General features: G+C 39.4%; 2 protein-coding genes across 2 annotated transcripts in view; one reads left to right on the top strand and one right to left on the bottom strand.

Annotated features, from left to right (window-relative positions):
- The window catches only part of LOC119656988 (serine/threonine-protein kinase S6KL), a 151285-nt gene that overhangs the window by 35852 nt on the left and 90203 nt on the right, over window positions 1-25230 (top strand). The gene's annotated exons all lie outside the window — the stretch shown is intronic.
- On the bottom strand, window positions 14159-23908 carry LOC119656989 (enolase-phosphatase E1). Its single transcript, XM_038063724.1, has 2 exons — window positions 23702-23908; window positions 14159-16068 (listed from the first exon to the last, which is right to left on the bottom strand). Exon 2 carries the CDS (start codon window positions 16065-16067, stop codon window positions 15138-15140), a length of 930 nt encoding a protein of 309 aa, XP_037919652.1. The 5' UTR covers window position 16068; window positions 23702-23908; the 3' UTR covers window positions 14159-15137.

Here is a 25230-nt window from a genome sequence, read left to right as displayed (position 1 = left end):
TTTTTTTCTCCACGCTAGCTGTCTTGCCGCACCACAAATTGGCGCAAATGAGGCATAATTGAAGGCACCTTCAATGTCAATAAATGTGTTTAAGGCGCAGATATGGCCTTTTCAATTTTTGCCGTGTGTTCATGGAGTGCTGTCTCCGTGGATTTGTCTTTCTGGTAGGCGTGTTTCCTATGGTGAAGTGGCCACTTAGGAATTTGTGTATTCTTTCTGAATCGATCTACTAGTCTCTCTAGTCCTTTTAGTAGAAAGGACGTTAGACTGATCGGTCGGAAGCTTTTTGCGTCTGTGTAGGTGAGTTTCCCTGGTTTGAGAATTAGAATATAAGCATGGGCTAGGCATGCACGATATATATTGCGAATATGTAAACACAGGGCACCCATTCCCTCTATTACTAGCGCAGGAATGATGCCATCTGCATCTGCAGACTTGTATCTTTAGAACGAGTTAAATGCCCATTTTACTCGCTTCAGTGATACTACTTTGCATGCCAGATTCCAGTCTCTCGGTTGAGGGCTATATGCACCCGTTTTCCCCGAGATTAAATTTTGGATGCTGCCTGGGAAATGCACTTCAAGCAAATGGTTTACCGTTTCTTCATCGCTTTCTTTCTAAATAACCCAGTTTCTGACTACGTTCTTTAACCAGAATCCGCTTCAGCTTTGAGGTTGCCTCAAGAGAGTTAGTCTCCTCGCAAAAGCGTCTCCATGATGAACATTTAGCCGATCTTATGCTCTCCTTTCGAGCCTTCTGTGCCTCTTTATAGCGATTCCAGCTAGCACCGGAATCACACTTCAGAGCAACGATTGAGGAGCATCCTTGTCGTTCTCCTCTGTTTCGCCAAATTCGAGTTCCACCATGGTGTTTTACCCTTCTTTGGCACCTTGAGTGGACAGCTTTGTTCGAAAGCTTCCTTCATGCTAGTTGTGATCATCTGGGTTGTCTTCTCAATTCCAGCAATGGATTTGATGCGCTTCCCAGGGATCGTGACTCGTGCGCTTAATTCTACTTTATACATTACTCAATCTGTTTTCCTCGGGTTCCGAAATGGAGTGGGTGGAGGTGGATCCATGCCCATTACGAAATTAATGCGTCTGTAATCCCAGAGTCTGATATATTTTGATACTCTCTACTCTCCGATCAGAGCCGCGATGTCAGGAGATGCCACCGTAATGTCGATGACCTCTCACCTGACCACGTTGAAGAAAGTGGGTTCATTGCCCAAATTAAGGATCTGCAAATCGGTTCCTACTAGATACTCCAGTAGTCTCGATCCTCTTGCATTGATGTTGGAGCTTCTACAGCATATGTGGGGAGCGTTGACATCACATCTTGCTTTACTTTTGGCATATTGGATAGCTCTGATGAATGTTCCACTGGGAAGGTCTTCTGCGTCGTAGGGAAAATATAGTATCTCTTTGTTGTATCTGTTGACTTTCTATGGTCAGCTTAGCCGATGTGGTGTCATCATCACATAGGTGGTTAACCAAATTAGCCTGGAAGTCTTTTGAGAGTACCATGCAGGAGCGGGGTCGATCTCTTCCATTGGCATACAACTGGTCAGCATGTTAGAAATTTAAGCCACTGACTACCCCGCCAACAACCCACGGTTCTTGTATGCTGCATATTTATTTGGGAAATGTGGCACCTCATCTACGTTTTAGATGAAGATGCCGAGGGCCGTACGTCCCCTTCAATGGTTTTAGGAGCCGAAACTTGTAACGTGACGGTCCCTAACCCGTAGTAGAGCTGGCCGCCCAATTTTTCCCGAACGTTCTTAGCATCGGGTTCGGGAACGCCCGTAGTGAGAAAAGTTCCCGGCCTATCGGCTCTATCTCCTGTTTTGTTGCGTAGCAGCATCCAGGTGGAAGTGTTCAGGTTATTCTGCACACCAAGTTGTTCTGGAACCCCAGCATCATTCCGCTCTTCTTCTGGAAGCCAGAGGAAGCACTTTTTGAACGATGGAAGCTCAGGGACTCTTTTCAAGGTTAGTGGCTCACCCTCCCACACATCGTTGAGTTAGGAGCAGTACTGCCTGAGCCACTCGTTTATGTCTTCGTCGGCAAAGTTTAGCCGTAACATTTTACGGTATACACCAACTTAAAGCAAAACTTAATGCCCTGCGAGGATGTAGTCCTTACAGCTAGGAGTAGTTTCCTCCACTGCTCAGTATCGTAACGGGATGGATTAGAGTCGTCATACAGGACCCATCCATCGGCTTCGATAGCCTTGGTTGCAAATCAAGGCCTAGCCCTCTTTGCTGCCTTTTGTGTTAGGATCGTCCAAGGACCGTTGCCGCTTCGGTTACCCCTTAGCCTCAGGTGCCCCGAATGATCCTTTCCCCTGAACCTTGGCACAGCTTAAACTATAGTGGTCTATGAGTTTTGCACCTAGGCCACAAAATGCTCCCCGTCACGATATCTACTTAAATAAAGTTAATAATAGTATATTTTTAATTTATTCAAAATCCATAAAATTATGTTAATATAGGTTCTAATATGAGGCATCATGCTGGAAAATTTGACGGAAATCCAACTATTATTAACAAAGATACAGTAGATAAAAGTTACCCATTTCGCGTTAAATTCCTGCTCTCTAAGAGATACGCGGACGGCGCGATGGTTGAGTGCGTAGAGCGTTAGCCTGTCAATCTCGCGGCGGGTTCGAATTCCAGTCGTCAAGGGGGTGTATTCGTCTTGTGTTTGTTTCGTTGCTGTGAGTTTATCACTTGCACCGCGCTAAGTGTGATGATATTGAAACTGAAGAACAGTCTGACTGTTCGGATGCTCTATATTTCAATAAAGAGTCAACAGGAAACACTAAGAGATGAAATGTCAATATCACATCAAATTGATATGACATAAATGGAACCATCATAGACCCAAAGAGCTGAAGTGCGGAGCTTTCGGTATACACCTTCTTTGGGTTTCATTTTGAATTTTTTTTTAGTTAATCATCAATGGGTTTCTATTTTTTGACTTCCAGTACTTCTTGTTGTGGTGTAAGTTACATTGGTCAGGTTCCTTCAAAGAATTCGACTTTTTCTTTTTTCTGCAGTCTGCTATTGTGGAACTGCGTTCTCTTATTATGACACAAAGAGAAACATTTTTTTATCGAAAAGTGAAGCAATAATTTCAAAACCAGCACCTCCTCTTCTATCGTTACTTTTTGTACTAAAAATAGTTGGTGATCCGATTTTGGTTTTTAAATGAAAGATGCTGTTTCTCTGGTTGGAAAATTCAACACTTTAGACGATAAATACTTCTAATTCAGAAAACTAATCAACGCATCAAATGTCAATTTTTAGTAGATAAATTATCGCTATTTTTACTTCGCTGTGGGGGTCTTCCTCGCTCTTAATTTGTAGTTTGTGAGATTCTGCTCGTCCCATCTTTCTACGGACAATATTGAATACGCGAATAATACTTAAAGACGAAATGTTATTTTCTTCCTCGTTTTCTTAATTTGCAAGTTTTTTTAAAGAATACGCGGTAGTATTCAGACGCAGAGCGCTCAATGTCTTTTCCAATATCGTTAACGATAAACGCTAGCATTAAATTTTCAATGGAAGTCTACATGCCAACTTAATCTGTCTACTTACGTCATAGTCCCGAAGCGGTTAAGGTTGCAACTATGCAATTTAATAAAAAGATACAAAAAATAATAAAAGTACGCAAAGATTCTATACGATAAAAACTTCTTGTTTGTTGTGTTGTTTATCAAGTTATTTGTTGTATTATTAAAAATTACTAACTGCATCTCGCAAAAGAATGTTGCTTAAACAAAAAGATCGGAGGTTCTAAAACTCACAAAAAATATTCATGATATCATATTATACCTCAAAGCGTTTGAAACAAATTGTTAGAGTATACCATGTACTATATTAGTGAATTCAAATTTAATCATGTACAAGTACATGGCGTTATTGTACATGGTTAATTGAATTTCCGCTTGTGATAGCGTAGTGCATTTACGCTATAAATTGTAGTAAATATAACAGAATACACTTTATCGATAACTCAATAATTTTATTCTTTAATGTCGACTATTTGAATGATTTGATTATATTCAAAAGCGTGAATGTATCTCGATTAACAAATCGATGTAACATTTGTCGAGTCCCTCACGTGGAACGTGTTTAAAAGCATTCAAATTCTTAGATTGTAAATACAAGGCAAGGTATGAACTGTATCCGTACTTTACATATAAAGCTTCAACTCAATTCACTTGCACTCCAAAAGGTTCATTGAGTGACCTGTACTGGTTCAATAAGGAACCACAAACCATGTACTTGAAGCAGCAGTTATATCCGAAAGCAATTATTGCTGGAAGTACTTTACAGACCATGTAAACACTTCCCAGATTCCATTTTGAATGCTGGTAGCGTGATTTAGTCGATTTTATTGGATCATACACCTTAATTTATTTCCGTAATATGTGACGTACAATACGATGTGCAATATTATTTATGTTTAGAAATTTCAAGTACAAGTTTAAGGCCACACGCTAGTGTTGATGAGATCGAAAACAAAATGAGTTCATTGAAGCATACCCAGAATACTAATTGGCAGTGAGTAGTTTGTCTTCGGATTTTCCGACGTGTTTAATTGACGTAGATGAGTTAAAATATTCTGCGGTACTTTTTATTGCGCGGATTCCATGCTTTTTAGAACGGTGTAGATGGGTGTGAACCAATTCATAAAAATGCAATGTTATTTCTTTGAATCATGTCACTTAAGAGTGCTTTGAATGTTATTATCTACTTTTGTTGCAGAAGGTGAATAATTTCTAAAACTAGCTCAATGTTGGTTAAAGTTAGAATGTGGTACCATATTTCAATTGTTTTGACCAAGACTGGAAACACGAGTATTTTTCAACCGCTGATAACGTCATCGAAAACCTTACATATATCCCAAAAACTAATCTCATCCTTTATGCGATAATCGTAAATTGAACAGTGTGTCATTTTATAAATATAGAAATATAAATAATCCTGCCAGGACCCGACGTCTGAAATATTAGGCATTGTTCCTATGTCAGCGAAGGATGACCAAAAGGTGAAACTAGCCCATTCGCCCTAGCAAATCCAATTCTGTGTGACCTCCACATACTTCCAGAGGGGCAAAACGTACAGGCATCGAGGCGATGGTTATGCAATATAGCGAGTCAACCTCGGTACTTCTTCTCAAATTCTTCAACGAATGATTAATTTCTACTCTTGTAAAATAATAGGCCACTTGTAACCTCAGTTCAGGTATTTTCCATGCTTGAACCAGGAGCTCTCGTTTCCAAATGACCTCTCTGCCATAACAATTTTTTACCTTCTGAATAGCATAGGTAGCACAAGGTTCGAAGCCTTAACCATTTCCTTCAAATTGGTCTATCCGGACGAACTAGACGCAATCGAAAATCCATCTTTCAGTCCGCGGTGAATGTTTATGAAGTTTTATAAACACATCAATTTGTCTGTCTATCTGTCTTTTTTTTTGAGGGGATGGAAATCTTCAAAAGACACTTGTCTGGACACACCAGCGTGTGAGATTTTTACCTACCAAAACCACCCCCAACTCCTTCCCTGCTTCGCGAAACCACCATAAGGTATTACATCAAGAGGCGGAGTCAGCTCACTTTATCTTAGTCACCTTTCTTCTATACGCGGCGCACGTGACCGCGCTTTTCTCCTCTCCTCTGCCTTTCGCAGTTTGGTTTGGATAGATGCGATAATGAAGTTGACCGCATCCCAATTCTCTTGATGTGCTACCATTTTTGGCACCAGAGATCTCTCCTAGAGTCTCCTCTAAGTTTCCTCTTTCTTCCACAAATCTCGGACAGTGGAAAAATGCATGCTCGGCGTCCTGGGACTCCAACGCAATTTAGACAATCGGGTGAGGTCTCCAATTTAAACCTGTGCAGCTATTGGCGATATCCTCCGTGCCCCGTGAGAGATTGGGTGAGATTATAATTAATCTCACCATATCGTCTCTCCAACCACTCCCTGATGACAGGAATGAGCCGGTGACTCCACAGACCCTTTCCCGAGCGTTCCCACCGCTCTTCCCACCTATTTATGGATCTCTGGCTCTCTAAACTGGGGTCGCATAGAGCATGATTGAGGTCATCACCCTGGCTATAAGTAACCTAGAGGTATGCCGTGGCCCTCCCACAATCGGCATCATCCTTGCCAGGGCCATACTTGCAGTTTATGATTTATCGCAAACATACTGTACGTGTTGCTTATAGCTGAGCTTTCTGTATATCACCACCCCCAAGTATTTCATGGTCGGCTTGGAAGTGATGATATGATTCCCGATTCTAATACAAGCGTAATTTCTCTTCTGGCGTTTAGTGATGAGGACCGCTTCTGTTTTTTCTTCCGCAAGTGTCAGGCCAGAACTCTTTAGCCAATTTTTAACACCACTGATTGCCTCGCTTGAGTGTAACTCAGCATCTTCGACAACAACCACCACTATGTCGTCAGCGTAACCCACCACTGTGGCTTCCCTCGGAAGGGGAAGATAAAGTAAATCGTTGTACATGATGTTCCACAGTAATGGGAGCCCTGCGAAAACAACGTACTCCTGGGGTCCGTCATCAGTGTCATACCAGAGCCTCCTTTCAGTTAAATAAATATCGACGATAACAGCATTTTTCACATCAAGCGTTACTACCACGCAATATTTGCTGGCACTGCCCTTTTCGTGGATTGCATCTTCGGCCAAGCTAGTAACAAATTTGATGGCATCAATGGTTGATCTGGCTTTACGGAATCCATACTGCCGATCTGAAAGTCGGCCTTGGCTCTCAACAACCGGGAATAATCTCTCTCTAACATTTTCCCCACAGTGACCAACAGACATATGGGTCTGTATGAGGATGGTTCACCTGGAAGTTTACCTGGCTTTGGCAGAAATACCAACTTCTGCCGCTTCCTGCCGCTGGAAATTTCCCCTGTCTATCTGTATGTCCGTCACACGCACTTTTCTCGGAGACTGTGCCAGTGATTGACACCAAAAGGTGGAAACTGTGTGCAGTAAGTTACATCCTATTACGTCGAAGGTGTACATTTTTTTCATCAATCAATTATCAATTGAAAGGTCTCGGTAAGTACTTTCTGAAGCTCGTTTTAGTTTTGACATTTGTTTGAAAGGCGGAGTGTTCGGGAGGTCGAAAGTGATCATTTATTTAACAGGGCCATTCTCAGGCTCCGAAATACCTTCCCTACTGATATCCCTTCAAATCAAGTTAATAATATTTGTTGAGGATGCTGGGAATTTTGAGTCCGCGCCAACTTAGTTACGGACCGGACCACTTGGGAAGCAACTTACTTCCCCTTTTGTAGTCCACGGGCACCTTTTTTTTTGAGTTAAGCCCAAGTTTTCAAAAAAAAACGAAACGTGACAGACGGTTTAGGTCTGGACTTAGGACGGAGTTCACTTGAAAATTATTTGTACCCATTACGTGTTTGCGATTATATTTAAATGGAGCGATTTCCATCTGTCGTTACTTTCGGTTACGCTGCTCCCAGGGCAGAAGCATCTGATGAGTTGCCTCTGCCCTGGACGAAACCGTCAGTCAGCTTTTTCGTTCTTTTTTGAAAACTTGGGTTTAACTCAAAAAAGAGGAGTACGTGGACTACAAAAGAGGAAGTAAGTTGCTGGTCAACCTTTTCCTCTTCTCTCTATTTTTCATGAATATTCCCTTTATCCTTCAGTTTAATTTAACACGGAATTCCTTGAAAAGCATTTTCAATCACATCGTGTCTGGTCTGCCATCTACGTGTGTACAACCGCCGTCATAAAACTCCCACAAGGGAATCAATCGAAAATAACCAGATCGCGAACAGATCCTTAAGGAATTGCATTGAGCTATATGAATCCAGAGGGCTATCCTTCATGGTCGTCATTCGCTCTTTGGAAACTTGACTGATTTTATTCATTTCAAGCATCTGAGCTCCTCCCTTATGCTCGACGAGGTCATCTTAGAAACAAGTAATTTTAAATCTTTGTTGCTTCAGATTTGCAACTACCGAAACTCTGATATTTTGAGAGCAAGTTATTCCTTTCATTAACATTGACCATGATGTGAAGATTTTGTGAATTCGCTCCTACTTCGCATTGGTATATAACACACCATGCTCTGTTCAATTTTTTTTTTGCGAAACAAAACCTTATTAAAATCGTTCAATGTCTATCTGCCCGTCTGTCTATCTGGTGTCTGTTTGTTTGTTCATCTGTCACACGAGATCTACTCCGAAACGGCTTGAGCCCTCGTCACGAAATTTGATGAGAATATATGTTTTGTGAACCGCTACATAAGCACCGAGTTGTATAATTTTGTGTTGGGGTTAAGGAGGTTGGGGAAGGATGTGGCAACATATTTTTCACAGAATATGATTATGTAGAGTATCAAATGGAAGGGGTCAATTAGAACTTTTCGAAAATGATTTACTTCCGATATTGGATGGAACACGGGGGAGTGTGGACTCAAAATGTGTCCTTCAAAAAGTGTTCTCAGAAGCTATCCAACTATGAAAAAATTACGGCGATGGATCTATACAAATCAAAAGCATAAGAGATAATATACGACATAATTCTGAAATTTTTTTGGTAACGAATTTATAGAAGTTTTGTATTTCACGTCATCATCATATACTACGACCAAACTGTTTTTAGGGATATCGAATTGGTGGACCTCGGCGGAAAACCGGGATGTCTGGAGCTTCTTACTCAGGCAGGCCTAAACCGGATAGCGGTTGTTACGTCGTTGATAGTGATGGTGAACTTGGTGCGAAAAAGATCGATTATGGCAAGGACTGTACGCAACCCTGCATGGCAAGGCGCGTGATTTTGCTAAAGCCGAAGATCGTCCAAGTCCACGACTTCCATTTCCGGCCAAAAAATCATCTACCATGCCTCTGTAGTACTCACCGTTGTCTGAAATGGTGTTTCCAGCAGCAATTTTAGAGAAAAATAGGCCAATGATTCCATCGTTCCAATAACTGTACCAAAGTGGCACTCCCTGAGAATGCATTGGCTTCTCGATGATCACCTTCGGGTTTTTCCATCTCAGATGCGGTGGTATTACTTAATAACATAGCCGCCTCATCATCAGCAGAATCATTGTCCGTTTCGAGTTCCCCTCAGTTCAAAACTGGGGAGCGGTAACGAATCGGATGATCCTATGTCTTCAATTGCTGAGTCAATTGGATTTTGTAAGCGAAAAATGCAAAGTTTTTATGCAAAATTGACAACAGGCTGGTGTGAGAAATGTTGTGTTGTTGAGATCGTCGATTTTCCCAGATTGAGTCGCACACGATAGCCAGATTTTCCCCAGTGTGGACTGTACGACGTCGAGGACCATGAACGTTATCCATTAGCGTGCCAGTCTCATGAGCTGTTTGCACTAACTTGCGTGCACCATACGCGCTAGTTGCCTTATTTCGGCCAAAACTTCTTTTCAATAAACGCACAACATTGACTTTGGTAATAGTTTGGTTTAGTTTACTGTGAGGAGTCGCAACTCCGACCAGTCAGGGCCTTGTTAGGCCCATAAATTGCCTGTTCAATGGCTTCATTGAAGAAAACCTTGCCAAGGTGTCTTCGTCTGAGATCTGAGGATGCCGGGCAGTTGCATATGATTGCAAGGCCGTCTCCTCCTCCTCACATTGGCTGCACATAGCCGAAACCACCACCCCAATCTTTTCCATTTCCAAAAGCCCTACTAGGGTTTTCATGTCCCACTTCTTAAGGGACAACAAAAATGCCGCTCTAGTGGCCCTAGGCTCTTTGACGGCGAGAGTCCAAATTTCTCCATTCGGCTGCGTGAATGCTTGCAATTTCACCCTTCAGAGTAGACTTGACAGTAGATGGTCGGATTCCAAGAGCACCATTGTGGATCCAGACCCTCAGTGAGCCAATCTGTCAGCTTCCTCATTACCAGCGATGTTAGAGTGCCCCGGCACCTACATCAGGAATGTTTCGTTCAGTCGGCCAAGTTTCAGCAGCACTTGATGACAACTCCACATCAACTGGCTTGATATGTCGTTGCTAGTTAGTGGTGATAATGCCGCCCGACTGTCGGAACAGATTCAAATGGTGCGACGCCTCCATTTTTATCGCAGATATTCTGCTGCTGCTAATGAAATAGCATGTATCTCCCCCTGGAATATGGTCGACATTTTTCCGAGGGGTCGGGTCTGTTCTATAATAATTCTCCGAGAATACCTATGCGCCCGATCCACCCGTCATGACTGACCCGTCAGTGAAAATGATTGAGTCTGTAATTTGAAAAGACTCATGGCCTCATTTGTCATCATTCTTCTCTTTCGGTGATTACAACAGTGTATGTCTTTTGAAAGACGAATCTGGAAACCATATGATCGGTCGGCATCAGAGCTACTGGATATTTGTCAATGAATTTCCAGATAGACGCATGACTGTGTGATCTATATGTCTATATGCATCATTGGCTGCTTTCCGTTTCACCTCCAAGGGAATGGGGGGGTAAATTTCGGATAGTTTCAAGTGCCGCAGTCGGCGTAGTACTCATTGCTACTTAGGCAACCAAGCCTCTAAATCTGCGTTAGCACCTTCCTGCTGTTAGCAAAGTTCAGTCTTGGCCACCAGAAGATGCATGCATACATCAAAATGTGTTTTATTATGGATGTATGCATCCAGTATATCCGTTTTGGTGAAAGTCCCTAGGTGTTACCTATCGCATTCCTACAGCACCAGAGCAATTTGCAGGATTTCTGATATTCTTCCTGGATATGGTGCTTTCACATTAACTTGGAGTCGAAATGTACTCCTAAGTACTTGACTATTTGTGCCAGCTGGATTTCCGCCTCTACTAAAGTGGGTAGTGTATAGCTGCCCCAGCTGGCGTTCCTAGTGAACACAACTAATCCAGTCTTCCTAGCGTTCACCGTGAGTCCATTGCGTGGATTTCACGCAGATTTGCATTCGCATACTGTGTCCGCAAACTTGCTGGTAATTACTATGGCTTGGTTGTCCGCAAATGCTTGCGCGAAGACTTTTTGTCCTTCAGGAGCCACAACAGGGTATCCATTACCAAGAGCCACAACAGTGGAGAGAGAACCCCTCCCTATGAGCAACCCCTGAGACATCCTGCTTCAATATACTTCTGGCCAACCGACATTTGGATTTTTCTCTACTCTAGCATGTGAAGAATCCAACTGATTAGCAGCGGTTCGATTCCATGCTGTCTGTCGTGGATTTGCCTTTCTGGTAGGCGTGTTGCCAATGGTGAAGTGTCCACTTAGGAATGTGCGTATCCCTTATGAACTGATTTACTAGTCTTTCAATTCCTTTTAACAGAAAGGACGTTAGACTGATCGGTCGGAAGCTTTTTGCGTCTGTGTAGGTGGGTTTCCTTAGTTTGGAAATGAATAACACCCTCACATTACGGCATTTAATTGGAATATAAGCGTGTGCTAGGCATGCGCGATATATATTCCGAATATGTAGACCCAAGGCATCCATTCCCTTCATTAGTAATGCACTAGTAGCGCAAGAATGATGCCATCCGGCCCTGCAGACTTGTATCGAGTTAAATGCCCATTTTACTCGCTCCAGGAGTAGTACTTTGCATGCCAGATTCCAGTCTTTCGGCTGTTGGCCCCGAGATTAGATTTTGGATGCTGCCTGGGAAGTGCATTTCAAGCAAATGGTTTGCCGTTTCTTCATCGCTTTCTGTGTACCTCCCGTTCTGTAAACTTAAATCACCAAGTTTATGACTACGTTCTTTAACCAGAATCCGCTTCAGCTTTGAGGTTGCCTCAAGAGAATTAGTCTCTTCGCAAAAGCGTCTCCATGATGATCGTGTAGCCGATCTTATGCTCTTCTTTAGACCCTTCTGTGCCTTTTTGTAGTGATTCCAGCTAGCGCCTGAATCAGACTTCAGAGCACGATTGAGGAGCATCCTTCACGTTCTCCTCTGTTTTGCCAAATCCGAATTCCACCATGGTGTTTTACCCTTCTTTGGCATCTTGAGTGGACAGCTTTTTTGGAAAGCTTCTCTCACGCTAGTTGTGATTATCTGGGTTGTCTTCTCAACTTGGTAATAAGTTTGAAATCCTTCCCAACCTTATTCAAGTGTAAAGCGATTTATTTCGCTCCGCGGAGATATAGTGCTGCCTTTCAATCAAGATTTTCAGTAGAAAAGAGCTGTCACTGTCAAAATACTATATATCATATTTCAAAAAACCACTATAACGACTACTACACTACTCAATGCCATATTCCAGACAGGTTTTAAGTAACGGCGGTCATTCTCCACATATATAACACATCGTTCAATAAGTCCCGGGACTAGCGTAGAAATGGCGCTAATAATGCCATTTATATACCAAGGTTCAGAAGTACCAACCTTCAGATAAGATGTGTCAAAATTTGATGTAATTCGAAACATAACCAAGAAAGATATAGTGGTTAAACTGACGCTACCTTTGCAATCGTGAAAAAATGGACCAAAACGAGTTTCGAGTGTTGATAAAACATTGTTTCTAATGGAGATAAAACACTGTTCAAGCTCAGCAATGGCTTGAAAAATGTTATCCGGACTCTACTCCGTCGAAAACAACCATTTGTCGGTGGTTTTTGACGTGAAACGCGGTCGTGCTGATACAAATGATGCGGAACGTTCGGGTCGGCCAAATGAGGGAGTAACTCCCGAAAACACCAAGCAAGTATTGAAAATCGTGATGGGTGACCGCAAAATGAAAGTGCGCGAGATAGCTAAGATGGTGAACATATCAACTGGTAGTGCATTTACTATTTTGCACCAAAAATTGGCTATGAAAAAGGTTTTTTCCAAATGGCTGCCGCGTTTGCTCACAATGGAACAAAAGCAACAACGTATCAATGATTCGGAGACCTGTTTGGCACTGTTTACTGGCAATAAACAGGATTTTTTGCGTCGATATTCGACAGTGGACGAAACATGGATTCACCATTTCACTCCGGAGTCAAGTCGGCAGTCAGCTGAATGGCGTACGACAGGTAAAAGCCGCCCGAAGCGTCCAAAAACACAACAGTCGGCCGGCAAAGTGATGGCGTCGGTATTCTGGGATGCGAATGGTATAATTTTCATTGACTACCTCGAAAAAGGAAAAACCATCAATAGCGACTACTATATGGTGTTATTGGATCGTTTGAAGGCCGAAATAGCGAAAAAACGCCCACACATGAAGAAGAAGAAAGTCATCTTTCATCAAGACAACGCACTGTGCCACAAGTCAGTCAAAACGATGACCAAATTCAACGAATTAGGCTTTCAACTGCTTCCTCATCCTCCGTACTCGCCGGATCTGGCCTCCAGCGACTGCTGGCTCTTTACGGATCTCAAAAAGATGCTCCAGGGAAAAAGATGTGGTTCAAATGAGGAGGTGATCGCTGCTACTGAGGCTCATTTTGAGTCAAAAGACAAATCGTTCTACAAACATGGCATTGAAAAGTTAGGGAAGCGATGGAATGATTGTATTACCCTTGAAGGAGATTATGTTGATGAATAATAAAGAATTTTGGCGATAAAATGTTGCTTTCATAGTTAGTCCCGGGACTTATTGAACGATGTATTATAAAGTATGATAGCATGGGGAAAATATTGGTGCTGAACAGCATCAACTTGATATTTGTGTTGAACTTTCATTTCCATATTTAGGAACACGATAGCGCAGCAGCAGAATGAATGGAAACTTCCTTACTCTTTGTCATACAAGTTTTTAAGATATCAGATATCCGCTCCATGATTACTTTAAGTATGACCTTTACCAAAGCAGAAAGCATGCAAATATTCGCTCAAGGGAAGGATAAGATTCCTCGATTTCAAAACGAGTAAACGTGACGTTGAGCAGAAGATATTGCCTTTGAAGATAATACTAGGGAGTGAAGATGCTGCGATTTAGGATCATAAACCTGATCAAAATCAGGCGTAATACTCTCGATAACTTGGCTGCATCCTAATGTGCTTCCTGCACCACTACAGAACGAATGCGAAGCAATCAATATATGTATTGCCTTCTTCGATGTCAATGTGAAGGACGAATAGCTGAACCAGAACTTTATTCATACCAGTCTTGAATGAATAAAAACACGTTTTTTTACAAAATCTTAAATTTATTCTTCTTTTTCAATTTGAAACCATTAATTTCTACATAATCAATAATACTCTAGAGATAACATCTATCTGTAAATACAAATAATTTTGTTATTGCTGGTCATCAGTTATCTTCGTTGTTTCAGGATGACGGTGTTTTCGCGTGAAGGATGATGTTATTCAAATAACTTACAAAAAATGTTTTTTTTTTTCGTCTTCATCTTCAATATTTCAGTCTATATGATAAGATATAAACTTACTTTAGAACAATTTTCCTTTTGAGTAATATCTAGAGATTTTTACACAATTAATTATTCGTTTGTGCATGCATGGTTCTATTAATGTGCGAAAGTGTGTAAATTTCTACTATTTGCGAAAAGAAGAGAGAAATTTCCGAGCTACAATCACAAATTCTCTGCTGTCAGCTAAATATTCGATAAGATATAAATGTTAAAATAGATTCGATGTTTTAACGATTACATCTTGGATGACAGGCAAAGAAGTGGATGTGTGAGACGCCAGTTTTCTGTTGTTTTAGTTGCATTAGTTTTCTATTATCAATTATCTGATTTTGTTTGAAATGCCTTGAATAATTGAGAGTAGGAAACTAATATGATTACGAATTATGTAATTAAATAAGTCTATCATAGTAAAAATTATGATAGCAATCCCTAAGTCCAGCTCCTGACTATGTATTTTAACAGACGCACTCTCTCGTTTCAAGGATCTAAATTTTAGTTTGTAGAGAGGGTGTAGAGTGCTGCGGTGAAAGGCTTAATTTTCTTTCAATTTTCCGGGAGTGGTGTGTATGTGTGTTTCAGGTGTGTGTTTTGGGTGTTTTATTGATTGTATGCACTGTTCGTCGTGTACATATTTCTAACTGTGCGTTAGGATTCAATTATAAAGTGATCACTAAGGTGGAGATAAGGTCGATCTGGTCTTAACGGAAAAAGAATTACTAAAAATTAAAATTAATATCGCAAATTTTTAGAAGTAGTTTAGATTACTCTTAACTCTTAGTTCTTCTCTTCTTTCGATTCCTTTGATTCCTCGCTTTCTTTGGATTCACTATCGCTCTTCTTTTCGCCTGATGCAGATGCCTCTTCCTTCTTCTCGGCGGCTGGGGCTTCAGGAGCGGCTGGTTTCTTCTCGCTTTCGTTTGATTCTTTTGGCTCCTCAGCTTTTTTTGGTTCTTCGGTTTTCTCCTCGGGCTTTTGTTCAGCAGCTGGAGCACTTTCTTCTAGTTTCTTCTCAGCTGGTGCTGCAGCAGCTGTAGTTGCTTCCTCAGCCTTGGCTTCAACCTTCAGAGCTTCAGCTTTCTTTTCTGGTTCTGGTTCGGATTTGCTTTCAGCGGCAGCTGGGGCTGGAGTTGATTCAGCAGGAGCAGCTTGTTCGGCAGCAGCAGCAGCTGGTTTTGGCTCTTCTGCTTTGATTTCAGCAGGTTCAGGTTTAGCTTCGGCAGCCTTGGCATCTTCAGTGTCACGAGTTTGTCTTACAGCTTCCTCAGGTTTCTCTTCCTTCTTCTCTTTAGCTTCTTCTGGTTTGTCTTCAATTTTGTTTTCTTCTGGTTTCTCTTCAGCTAGTTTTTCATCGGAGACAGATTTAGCTTCAGCTTCTTTTGGTTGGGCTTCAGCGGGTTTTTCATCGGCGGCTTTCAATTCGGCTTTTTGCTCTTCGGGTTTGGGTTCCTCTTTCTTTTCTTCAGGAGCGTCAGCCTTTACTTCTTCCGCAGGAGCTTCAGCTGGAACCGCACTCGCTTCAGCTGGTGCTTCGGAGTTTGACTTAGCTTCGGCTGCGGGTTCTTCTGGTTTTGCGGCTTCGGCGGGTTGTGCTGCTTCAACTTTCTCTTCAGCTGGTTTTGCGGCTGCGACTTCCTCATCGGGGAGTGGAAGTGCAAAGGCACTCGCCACCAAGAGAGCAGATAATAAGAATAATTGGAGCTTCATTCTGGAAGAGAAGAAAAGATTGGGTTTACAAAGGGAAGGGAAGTAAAGAATTCAAATAGAAAGCGTGCATTTTCATGTTTGTCCGCGTGGGTTGGGAAATATTCAAAAATTTATCGGTGTTCAATTGCCAAATGTAATAAAACTTTCATTACACTCTGCCCCTTCATACTGAAGAAGGCTTTTCAATTAATATTGAGTCAAGTTTTTATCGAGAAATATAGGCCAATTACTTTACACTAAGTAGCTGGCCCCGAGCAACAACCTTTAATGCCGCGACGCTTGCTCTAAAGGCAAATCAATGAACTTTAATCAGACTAACGACAGGATGTGAATCAATTATAGGGCATGACCTATATGTTATACACGAGTACCATTAAATTAAATTGCTTGATTGAAATTTTGGACACAACAAACTGGATCATTGGGTACGTTGAAGGCCTGTCTGACTCATGACCGAGAAACGTGACCCACACAATGCCAGAACGATGATATTAGTCTCCGAAATATTCTCCATATTGCACTTTATTCACTGGGATATGTGTAGATAGTTATTTTCGTCTGTTGCAACATTTTTCCGGTGAAGCGACTAAATGCCATTTCATCATCTTCATATTCATCGTCGCCAACTTCTTCATCATTTAGATTATCTCCATCATCTGATTGCATTTCAGATTGAATTAAAAGATGACCAGGCCATAAATTGAGGAAATGTTTCAAAACATAGGTAGGCAACATTCCTCTGTATTTTTCTTCGTTAAGAAAGCTCGATTCTTGTTGCTGTTGTTATGATTTTTCAGTTGTGGTAGGAGATTTTATTTATGGGACAGATACTGCGTGCCATGATGTTGGTAAGGAATGAAGAAATGCATTCGTTTGAGGGTAATTTATTAGTTTAGAACTAGCTTTTCCGTTTAGTGATTTGCATTTGTGGGGCATAGGTGCCGTCTAGTCATGAAGACACTCCAAAATCGTTTGCTCTTACAAGAAAGAAACGAAAGGCCGCGGTACAGTCTGTAGTAAGACAGACTCCATTCACCGCCTCCACATTGTACAATCTTTCAACTTTCCGTTGTAACTATATTGGTAATGATTATGCATGAGCGCAGATTACACTTTTGCCTCGAACAAAGTACCAAACAGATTTGTATTTGTTAAAGTCATTAGATTGTTCCATCTATCGCAATGGCAGACATGACGAGCTATAGTACGATAGTCTTGCACGACCGGCGAATTTAATAAAAATTGATTTAAATAAGGAGGATGTTGAGAGTAGAGAATGATTTCTTTCAGAATCTGAACTTGTACTTGATATTGCTTCACTCTCGAATGTTCCTCATTCATACCTAATGATGAAGATGGTCGGCGGGTAAGCGTTTTATTGAACTTCCGTTGCAAAGTGAAATAATCTAAACAAGTATGGAAAACGTAGAATGTGTATGCATGTATCTTACTGTTGTGGGGGCTTTAGATACGTTCAGGTAGTTTTCCATATGCAAGAGAATACGAGTATAGACGTGGAATTTGTCTTGGAATAAAGCATCATTTTAGTGTTGTATTTTAGCCTGAGCTCCGAAACGAAATGAAACTGTGTCAAGATTCTTTCTAAGTTAGATTAAATATATCCTTCTGGTGGGTAGGTTCTGTAAGGTTGGCCAGCAAAATAAAAAAGGACGCACAGTAGTCCAACTAAGTCAATAAACAGGTTGAGCTGTAGACGGAATAAGAACCACCTCATGTGGGTTGACTGTTTTCAACATTGCGTCTCTATGTGAAAGTTGTGTGGGCCGAGACGTCTGTCGCTATTTCCTCCATAAAAGAAAATGCTATCTTGTGTAGTATTTTTGGCTATACTCGTAACGTTGCTGATTCGTTCAAAATTAAGTCTTCAAAGTTTAATAGCGAACTCCAATGACCAAGATAGAGTACACTCCTCGAATCACTTTCGGGCGCCCAATGTGGGTTTTAAATGTAATTACCGCTTTCTGACAAAGAAATTAAATATCGCTTATTCTGGGTCTCCTTGTACCGGAAGAAGTAAAAGTAATCAATTTCCTCATGATTTGAAATAATTTTAGGTGGGTCTACTACTTTTAGCATACTTTAAATCCTGTAAAGAGTAGAATGAAAGATGACCCTGACATAGTGGAATGGAGCCCTCTGCTAAGCAACCCCAATCAGCGAGTTGCATTTGGTACAAAATTACCGTATTTAGCCAGTAACGAGCATCATCATCGCATAGAAAATTGTTGAGTTTCTTTTACTACCTTCGTTTACCCCTTCTATTAGGGCGCTACAGAAACTACCATCACCTCCGCTTGAGCATAAGCAATTTATAACATTTTACAGGGAAACTACTGCTACTTAGTAACAATCCTTACTGTCAAGATCCCTTTCTTCCTGCTTCATTCTTTAAAAGCTTCTCATTTTCCCTAATTTTCAACAGAATCGCTTACTTTCACTTCCGCACCATGCTTTTTTTGAATTGCAAGCATCCTCATCTTTTTTCAACACCGACGTCCTTTTGGATCTAATCTGAATGTATGTGAAAGATGTAATTGTTCATACTTTACAATAGCATACTAGAATGTAAGACTGCCACTTTACATTGTATTGAATCAAAAAAAGTGTCTAAAGTGATGACGGCGATAATTACGGAACAGGATAAATTTCATACATGTCGGGAAGATGATGGTAGTCCTTCAACGTCATATTGCTTTTGTTCGTTTGCTATGTGTAGTTTCATACGAAAGGATAATGTATATATAAGACATGGTAACAGTCTTCTGACTCTTGGCTGACTATATCCTGTGAAGGATAGGAAGGGGGGTAACTTTCTTTAAAATAGGTCAAATAGATGTGTTTGCAATTTTGTTCGTCTCTGTGGGATTTCATTTGTATAGTAAGTCAAAGAGATTTTGTTGAACAAGTTTAAATTAGAGGAACTTTTTCTAACTTTATAATGGCTTCCTTTGAAAAGCTGAGTTAAAAAAAGGAAGGTAACTTCATCATTAACCATTTTAATGCTTTTTGTCAGATTAACGAGGCAGAACAAGAGTTCAGAAGAAACTCTTTCCAAGAGGTTGATGAATTGCTTGCCTTTTGCAAAAAAGCAGCAATGCCACAATAGCAACAATTGATTCGCGCTAGAACTACATGACACAGAACAGGGGAGGAAGGATCCAAACTTCTCAGAAAATCGTGCAGGGAGTTGAAGTACATTGCTAGGAATTTGGAGCGATGGCCCATGGGTGTGGTTTACATCAACCATATATTGGGATCAAAGAAAACGTATATCCTGGATGCTGGTCTATGAGATGAATCTATTCCATATAAGCTGAGAAACTCTGATACTAAGAAAAAATGAAGAACGAGCGAATTAACTATTGGTAGCAGTTCTACTGTTATGCCGTGATTTCTTTGAAGGAAAAAGGGGAAAAAATTACCAAGTCATCCGATCCAATGTGTTCCATGCGATATTCTAATATGTTATAGAACCCTTAGTACTGTGTGGTGGTCATATATTTCCTATATAGACTTTTCGCCAAAAATAAGGCTCGATAAGCTCCGAACCTTTTGATAAGGACAACGCTCTTATGAAAGAAAAAGTATGAATGGAAATGATCTGATTTAAGATAGGCAACCGCATCAATGTAGGACCGAAATTTGATGGTCCGATAAGTCTAACTGGATTCTGCGTTTTAATTGGTCCAAGTGCCATTTACGATTATTGGTTACAGAGTGAATTCATATCATGAACCATCACTGGCCCTCCAAGATGTCTATTCAAAAAATATCCTTAGTTACGGAGACCTCAATTGGAGTCCAAAACACATCCAAAGTCAGGGTTTCTATGGAAAGCATCAAAGACCCATTTGCCTTGGAGTCACACAGTTTTCACCTCCAGTTCAAATATGAAAAACACAAGCGTGCAGGGTTCTTAAGATTGAAAATTACAGATTATTAGGAACACCCCAAACTCAATGGCGCTGTATTTTACAGGAACTATGAATTTGCGAAGCTATGCCCTTGAAAACTATTTATTATTGGTTATCACCATAGTAATTTTGGATTAGGACCCAAAAGAGGAACTAGAATGCGGATGTACCCAAAAATGAAGATGGCTTAGGGACAACTTCAAAATTTCAAAACCACTAGCCTTATTAGTGAAGGCTCTTCAAGCAGAAAACGTCATGCATGAAACTGTGCATGACTTTAAACTATCAAAGGGAAGCTCGTTGTTTTTTCGGGGCAAAAGAAGATCATTTCAGGAAACAATAGATTAATCAGGCTATTTTAGAGTTGACACTGTGATTTTCGTCAGAATCTAGTAATCTAGTTTTGCAGATTCGGTCAGAAGAAAAATATTGAAAATATGTACTGATGTAACCTTTTAAAACTCAAAACAAAACAAAAGCTCCATTTTCCTCCAGAAATAAAGGTGAAGAAAATTTTGAACTTTAACTAATGCTATGAGAGATAGTGAAGCTGCTCAGCCTCTGTAGCTGAAGATTTCTGTGAAGGTAACATGCCGAGCGGCAAAAACGGCTGATTATATTTTTGTGACTATCATCGTCACAGCCTGGTACAAATTTACAGAACCAGATGAAGGCTGCCATATCCCAAGTGGTGTGTCGAAAGCAAATCTTGGAGTATCGAGAGATTGATCCATTTCTGAAAGGGACCTAAATACTTGCCTGTTATCTCAAAAGCCACATGTTCAATTTTGCTAGAACATTCGAACCTTATAGAACACCAACCAAGTTTTCAAACACTTTTATAGAAATTACTCTTTTGAAAGAAAACAATTAGATTATTTTCTTTCCGTTTTAGTTCCAAGATTTTGTTTTGATAATATAGATCGTATCTTAGAAACCATTTGATCGATTCCACAGATTTGCAATTGAATCAGAGATAAACTGGCTCCCGAAATACCGTGTCTGCATCGTGAGAGCTAACATTTCAAAATACTATACGTATGGTATCGAGTGTATTTAAGGGTGGCACAGTAGATATTTATTTCCATAATGATATCGTCTCAAGAAAAAGATACTCTGAATACATCTGGACCAGATAGGTTCTTATTATTATCACCATTCTCTCATAAACCCGACATAATACACACCTCTCAATCTGCTACTGTTTTTATCATTTCATTTATACCTTAAACCCTCTCATCAGACACATTTCTTATCGTAATTTGTCAACAATATCCGATAACAACTTTCTGCATGAAATTTTTTTCTTTATAAACCAGTTAATGTAAACTACTTCTGACCACCGTCCTCAAAAGGGGTATAATAATGCAGGCATATGTTTTTTTTTAATCAGTTTTTTCTTTTCATACATTTTTGCTTGTATTTATGCATAACATCGAAAGGCGACAGGTGGTAGACACCTTTTATCAGGACAATCACTTTTTTTTGCATTAAATAAGATATAACATTTTCATACAATGTGATTATGTAATTTGTTTCAATATTTTCACCGATTTATGCAAATTTAAATGGTTGAACTAAAAATTATTCTAATGATAAGATGATCGTTAGCAATTTATTGATTTTGTGTTGATTTTTTTTTTGTTAAACAGTGAATGTTTATCGTAAATTTATTGAATAATCTCTTCGTATTTATTGTGGGTTATTTGATGAAAGGTTGAAGAGTTTAAGTTTAAAATGACTGAAATTTAGTTCAATGTGTTTTGGGTCTCTTTTTTTGTTTAAGAAAATATTCAATTTGTGCATATCGCCAAGGAGTACCCCTTGTCTATCGTTTGAATGCGATAATTTTTGCTAACTCATTGTGGCGGTGGCGTTGAAGAGCAAAAATGGTTTCTGCAAAGTTCATTGGTATCATCGATTGAGAAATGATTTTACATGACTATGTATTTTCACGCTATGGATTTAAGAGTCAAGGTTTTTGACTTGGAAGTGTAATGATAGTTGTAAATGTCTTTCTTGGCATGATTGGCACATGCCTTATTGGACTTAGTGGAATTTAATGGGGTTCTAAAATGGTTGCAGGGTATATTCGAACAAAATAATAATAGCATCTCAAAATCAAGGAATTAGGTTAGCTTTTTGTTCAAATAACAAATGAAGTGCTAATTTTTATTATTTTCGACCATCTATTGAGTGTACGTGGTCCGATTTGATAGTTGAATTTGATAGAAATACTGAAATTCAAATTTTGTTATTGTGTCTTAAATGCAAACCGAAAATTTTCAGCTAGCCATTCATAAATTCTTATGTAAATTTCCAGAAAATGTCCCTAACATCTACAATCTTTTTTAAGATACTCCTGATATATTAAGGGCTGGTTTTGAATGGAATACTAAGTGTTTATTATCCTGACCCTCATACATGTCCACCTTTTCGTAAAGTATCACAGATTTTTTTTATTATTTGTAGCGTGATTCCCAATTTCTATCAAATAATCTAAAAACTGACTATAAATAGGCCAAACAAATTTGAACGTTTCACTGATAATCTCAAGATTCATCATCCGATTATCAGAAAATATTATGATACTTGCTAGTTTGTTTATCATAATATTTTTTATCCTCATGTTTTAGATGTGCTCGTCAGATTTTAAATATGCACATTGTTTTTGTTATTAAAGAAGTTCTTCTTAAAAAACAATTCAAAGGATTTTAACTTGAACACATAAACCATATTTCGGGAACCATTCAAATTCTTCTTTAGTGTAATATTTTACACTGAAGACGGCATCAAATGGCTTCCGAATTACGGTGTATGTAAAATCTTACACTCAAGAAGGAATCAAATGGTTCCCGAACTATGGTATATGTATCCAAATTGTAAATTTTTATCTAAAACGAATTCAAAAGTTTTGCCTGAAAAGATTGGCTAACAGACGTATTCCATATTCAACAATGGTGAAAGGTTTTCTTTTCTGAGAAATTAAACCCAATTACATGTTTAGTAAAACTATAGTCATTTAAACGGATTTGACTTCTTTCTTGATTCACGAATAAACTAGCGATTTTAATTTCACCGCAAAAATGTAATCCTTGTGATACCCTCAAAAACAGCTTAGGAATGAAAATAAAGCAGCTAATCATTCATTATTCTAGGAAATTTTTCACAATCGAAAACTATCTCAAAGAAATTTTGAACTCCTTCGACCTCATTCTTATGATGCTATAATTTTAGTGAATTTTTACGTAAATTCTTTCACAAAAAAAATTGTCTGAACTTTGATTCGGCAGATGTATCTCATAAACGACTCAATATAATCAGCCGGCATAACACCGACAAAAACAAATAATAAATCGCCAAGCGGAAGAGAAAAATTTAGAGAATTGTATCAAAGATTATTTATATTATTTTGACTTGTTTTTATTGAATTTCGGGTGAAACATTTTATTAGTTTTATTATTTTATCTTAGATCCAATCAAAGTTTATTTTTAGAGTTCTTTGAATGATCGAGGTTTTTTCCATTGATCCAAAATTTAATTCACTTTATGTTGACTATTTATTTTTAGCACATTTTTGAGTCACAATAGAAATCACTGATAGTTTTATGAAACACTTAGAAATCCTGTGATTTTCAGTTTTCTCCGACAAGATATTAAATATTTTATACTTAAAACCAATATAGTTTTTCAACTCACCTGAATTCGCTATTAAATAAATTAACTTTAAAGTTATCGAAATAAGATACTATTGAACTCTAAGAAAACCCGGAGCACAATATTCAACTTTAAAAACTTCTGTTGCGAAGAATTATAAAGATTTATAAATTTTTAACAACAATCAATTTTTCTATCTTAGTCGATTTATTATCACTCTTCACACCGTCAGCTAAAATTCTGTTTGAATAGTTTTAGTGTTACCCATCAGCTTATATATCCCATTACGTAGATGGAGGTGGTGGGGTTATTTCAGACTATACGTACGAAAGAGGAGAATTGAAAACACTTAGCCGCCAATATGCTGGTGCTGGGGCTCAGCTTTGAAGCGTTGCTCCCCATCTTCAACATCATCATCACCATCGTAACATGTATACGTACATATATATGTACGTATGCGTATGAATGCCTCCCAAAAGTCATCTTCGGAAAAGATAACTTGTAGCGGCAGAACGCCAAGGTACATCTACTTACCGCGTGTACGAAACGAACAAACAAACACACCAAAAACACAACCAACAAAAACAATCTTAGGATGGAAGATACCTAGCCATAGTGTAAAATGTTTCCCCGATGTCGTTAGTGCTTGCTGGATGGGTTCTATGCAACAATTTTTTTTGCATGGTACCAGTTAGCGTGTGCTAGAAGTAAGCGCAACATTTATAGAACCATTAAAGCTCGGTAAAATATTAATAATAAGGTTTTCTGCCGGTTCGACAGAACATTGTATCTTATACTGCAGTTAGAAGGCGGTACGGTCTAAAAACTTCAATTAAATTTGTTCTCCGTGTCCTGTCTTGCCTCCAGATTTAATACCACGGAATCAAACAACATAGAGGGTTTCTCCTTTACATGCCCGTTCGCCCGACATTAGAATGAAAATTGAGTAGCCGAGAGCTACGGATACGTAATTAATTTAGATGTGCAAAAGATTGTTCCTTCCCTGCGCCGTTTATGTACAGTTTCAGTCAGCCCAACAAGTCTCCCTATTCCTGCCTCTCTAACTCCACCGCAAATTGCACACGACCTGCAAACGGTAGCCTCTAATCAAATCAAATCTGAAGAGAAATTTTATTGAAGGACATTTAGAGCTGTAAAAGATATAGATAAATGGTAATAATACATATAGTACATACTTTCCGTAGATACAAGTTGTTATACGTGAATGAATGTTATCATCTTGGCTGCATTGGAATAACTTCGCAGTTTCTACAGGTAGTACCGTACCAACCACTTGATCATTGATACCAAATTGATCAAATTTCTTGGAAACTACATGTTTTAAGTTTGAAGATATTTGCACATAATAATGTGTGGAGTTTGAAATTTTGGTCAAAAGTGCCATCAGCAAGCTGTTGATGACCATGTCGTCGAAGCCGTGAAGCAAATTCCATATTTCATGGAGTTTGTTATATGAGAGAAAGGTGGACACCAGAAGTTCACGGACTTTGATGACTTGAATTTAAAGTTTGTTTTATTTTCTGTTGATAATGGAAACGCATTCATATAAA

Source organism: Hermetia illucens, chromosome 5, assembly GCF_905115235.1.
Source record: "Hermetia illucens chromosome 5, iHerIll2.2.curated.20191125, whole genome shotgun sequence".
Taxonomy (NCBI): Eukaryota; Metazoa; Arthropoda; class Insecta; order Diptera; family Stratiomyidae; genus Hermetia; species Hermetia illucens.
Note: the sequence above shows the minus strand (reverse complement) of the source record. Positions and strands in the feature narration are given on the sequence as shown.

Excerpts from the sequence above, each read along its gene's own strand:
- LOC119656989 (XM_038063724.1), bottom strand. The coding sequence starts at position 16,067 with ATGAAGCTCCAATTATTCTTATTATCTGCTCTCTTGGTGGCGAGTGCC.